This window comes from Nelumbo nucifera, chromosome 8 (genome assembly GCF_055504915.1).
Source record: "Nelumbo nucifera cultivar China Antique chromosome 8, China Antique-T2T, whole genome shotgun sequence".
Lineage (NCBI taxonomy): Eukaryota > Viridiplantae > Streptophyta > Magnoliopsida > Proteales > Nelumbonaceae > Nelumbo > Nelumbo nucifera.
In genome coordinates this window covers 20,029,386-20,033,363 of record NC_142656.1, presented here as the reverse complement: position 1 = coordinate 20,033,363, position 3,978 = coordinate 20,029,386, and the positions used below count along the sequence as shown (strand labels likewise).

Sequence of the window (3,978 nt, the reverse complement as noted above, 5' to 3'; positions counted from 1 at the left end):
CAACCTACATATGAACCTTGCTTATCAAAAAAAAATAAAAAAAGAAAAACCTAAATTTGAACCTTAGCTTGAACCCAAATTAATGTCTAAAAACCAATTAAACAAATCATTGCTCTTTTGTTTGAGTTATCAGATTTTTTCCTCTATTTTGTTCATTTCCTTGGTTCAAGTTCTTTCCTTCGTTTTTATTAACTTAATTTAAGGTAGATTTGTTTAATGGATTGTTCTATTACAATAATAAAATGTAATAAGAAATAAATGTGAATTTTTAATTATCTTCATCAATTCAATTTTAAAGTAGATAGGACTATACAATGGGAGGTAATCCATTGCCCTAATCCAAGTCTCTCCTACAACAACTAAGTAGATGAAGTATCAATTGAGTCACTATCACTGAATTTATGTACTTCACATAATATATAAATTATAAAATTCAAAAATTCAAAAAAAAAAATGTTTCCTACTATTCTATACATTAAAAAAGTACAACTTTAAACTAACAGATTTGTCCTTTTGCGGCTACGTTCAACGTTTTTGAATTTTCCTACGGGGACTGAGAGAGAGAGAAACCGCCATTATTTTGGATACCGGCAACCTTGCTTTGTCCCCAACTTTGTCTTAATAATTTCCACAGATTGTCTTTTCGAAGAAAAAAATCTGTCCACTTGAGCGACTTATTACGGGCCTTTATTTATAGGGATTTTTGGATTGCAATTCCCTTTTCAGAAATCAGATTAATTATTTATTCAAAGAAATGACGAATATGATATTCCACCATAAAGGTCTCGCTGAAAATTACAAGATAATAAATTGTCAGTCGGTTGGAAAGTGGCAGCCGGTTTACTTGGTCCTAACGGGGACCCGTGTTTTTAAATTGAAAGTGAAACCACAGCAATCTATCTTATCTAATATTATATATTCAGTTTTCTCATCAAAACAGGGAGTTGGGGACAGGTGAACCACCAAGTCTTCTCTGACATTGGACGCAATCTTCACCCTCGTATGAGGTATGGTTTCTTCTAGGCAGGTGAACCATCCAGATCCTATTACACGTTTGATTATGGTCTAAGGCTATTCTTCTTCAATCTGTCTTCCCTGCTCAGGTAGGTCCTTTCCCCACACTTACATTGCAGAAATTGTTGGAGTTTCAATCCCTCGTTACTTACTATAACTTGCCCGAGGAGTTTGCTTATTTCATACCTTCGGGTAGCTTTCCTTGGGAATACGGTCCTGATGAGATCGTAATATTCCGGGAGCAGCTCGCCGCGGGGCTGCGATTGCCTTTCCACCCCCTCTTCGTCGAAGTCTTGAACCACTTCGGCGTGACAGTCGGCCAGCTTCACCCGAACTCCATTCGGAACTTGGTGGGGACAATCTCCCTTTTCTGTGACGAGAGCTTTCCGTTGGACTTGGAGATTTTTTCTTCAATCTTGATGCTCAAGAAGCAAGCGGGTCCTCTCCCCGGGCGCAGGCGGGCTTACTACCTGTCTCCTCGCCCGGGTTTTAAGCTTTTACACGAGCTCCCCAACAAGGTCCCAGCATGGAAGCGGGACTATTTCGGGGTGCGAAGTGTGCTGGGGTGGCCTTTTCAGACCGGGTGGGGGATGGCCGCTCCCGACTCCAGGGTTACGCTTGACAAGGAGACGGCGAAGGGCCTCCGGCAATGGGCGCAGCTTGGGCTGAAGTGCGAACAGTATCTGACGGAGGCCAAGCTCATTGTGGCCGGCCTGAGCTCAGGTAGGTCCTTCACTTAGAGACTCTTATCTTGCTATCTTTCTTGCTTTTTACTGATGGCGAACTTCTTTTCGCAGGTGTGATGGATTCGCAAGGGACCCGAGGTGGGCACTTGTTTCAAGGTATGAAGAGGAGAAAGCGGGTTGCCAAGCGAACTCGCGCCGAGGTGCCTCAGGATGCGGAGCCCGAGGTGCCGGGCTACCAGCCAAAAGATCCGCCCAAGGGGCCCGAGATGGTCCCTCCGATGCAGGAGCCGGCGGGGGGCCCTTATGCTAAGACTACATACACAGGGGCTCTTACATACTCCGGTGCTCCTGCTTACTCCAGGTCTACTCATACGCGAGCTGGTCCCTCGGGCTCGGGGGCCCCAGGGGATTTCAGGAGCATTTTGACGCCGACCCATGCTCTTCAAAAGAGTAAAGAGGCCATCTTCCCCGAGGAGGTCGCGTCATGGACTGATCTCCCTCTGCATCAAGTGGCCTGTCGTGCCGTTACCCATGCCATGGTGGTAAGTGTTCTCCTTTTTTAGCTCTTTGGCTTTTGTTTTGTTGGTTCTTTTGATCATTCAGTCTCTTTTGGCAGGTGAATTCTTCCATTCACGCCTTGGCGACTCAGGTGGAGATGAGCTCGAGGCAGGCGCGAGCTGCCGAAGAGGCTCGTCGTGCGGCCGAGGAAGCCGCTCGTGCTACTGAAGAGGCTGCTCGTGCTGCTGAAGAGACTGCTCGTGCTGTTGAAGAGACTGCTCGTTTTTCCCGGATCAGGCAGGCGAGGTCTCAGAGAGACGCCGAGGCCATGGGAGTGGTGGTGAAGCACATGGCGGACTTGAGGCTGGATCTACAGCATCAGGTCGAGTATCTTCAGGAGGACATCAGGGAGAGGACGTAGATCTTTTCCCAAGGTATCGAAGATGCCAAGAAGAAGGCCGTCGAAGAGTACATCGCTTAGCCGGGTTTTGATGATCTGATGGTGAAATCATATAGGAGGGATTTTAAACTAAGCCGGTGGATGATCCGGAATACGTACCCCGAGCTCGATGTTAGCGCCATATCCACTTCGCGCATAACCCAGGAGATGGCTAACGTTGCTGACTCCGAGCCAGACTCCGAGGGCGAGGCGGGGCCTTCGGGTTTTTTCGAAGTGCCTTCTAACGATGATGAAATAGCTCCTGGCTTGTAAACATTTTTTTTTTGTTTTTTTGTTCTGCTCTACCTTTTGGAATGGAAGGATTTGTTCAAGTGCTGAGCATATTTGCTGAACTGAGCATATTTTCCGAACTTCATGTATTTGCCGAACTGACCATTCGTTCGATCTATTTTCTACCTGAGTTAACCGTACTCACGCGGACTATTTTCTTTGCTTGCTTGTGCCGAGATTACTTCGTTAGCTCGGCATCCTAGCCCATAGGCTTTGGTGGTGATTTTACTCATTTCGCTTGGCGGTCTATAGATAGTATCGCCTTAGGTTGACAATGTTCCATGCTCGGGGAACTTGTTTTCCCTCTAGGGTTTCGAGCTCGTATGCCCCCCCGAGTGCTTTCTTTACTCTGTAGGGTCCTTCCCAATTTGGTCCAAGTTTCCCTACGCCAGGTTTGGGCACCATGACCTTACGGAGAACCAGGTCACCGACGCGGAAGTTCCTCTTCTATACTCTGGCGTTATAGTACCAAGCTACCTTTTGCCGGTAGGCCACAGTTCGGATGTGCGTGAGGTCTCTCACCTCGTCCAGTAGGTCGAGGTTGGTACGTAACTCGCCTTCGTTTGTCCGTTCGTCGTATACTTCTAGTCACAGCGTAGGTACTTCGATTTCCGCTGAGATTACCGCCTCGATGCCGTAGGTGAGGTTAAAGGTTGTCTCTCCTGTGGCGGTTTTTTCCGTGGTTCGGTGAGCCCATAGAACACTTGGTTGCTCATCTGCCCACAACCCTTTAGCTCGGTCTAGTCGTGCTTTCAGTCCGCGGAGGATGGCTCTGTTCATTACATCTGTTTGGCCATTTTCCTGTGGGTGTGCGACCAACGTGAAGTTCTGACTAATTCTCATACTTTGGCACCATTCTTGGAACTTGATATCCTCGAACTGTTTGCCGTTGTCGGAGATCAGTACCCGAGGTAGCCCGAAGCGACATACTATGTTCTTCCAAAAGAAGTTCTGTATGTTTCGGGCTATAACTATTGCCAGAGGTTCAGTTTCTATCCACTTTGTGAAGTAATCTACTGCCACCACTTGGAATTTTCTCCCGCCTGTCGC

The 3,978-nt window shown here is 47.1% G+C and overlaps 1 protein-coding gene across 1 annotated transcript; it reads left to right on the top strand.

Annotated features, from left to right (window-relative positions):
- The first annotated feature begins 853 nt into the window (after window positions 1-853).
- Window positions 854-2,890, top strand: LOC148789727 (uncharacterized). The gene is made up of 3 exons (XM_088892481.1): window positions 854-1,737; window positions 1,812-2,242; window positions 2,317-2,890. Exons 1-3 carry the CDS (start codon window positions 1,434-1,436, stop codon window positions 2,617-2,619), a joined length of 1,038 nt encoding a protein of 345 aa, XP_088748607.1. The 5' UTR covers window positions 854-1,433; the 3' UTR covers window positions 2,620-2,890.
- The last annotated feature ends 1,088 nt before the right edge of the window (window positions 2,891-3,978 follow it).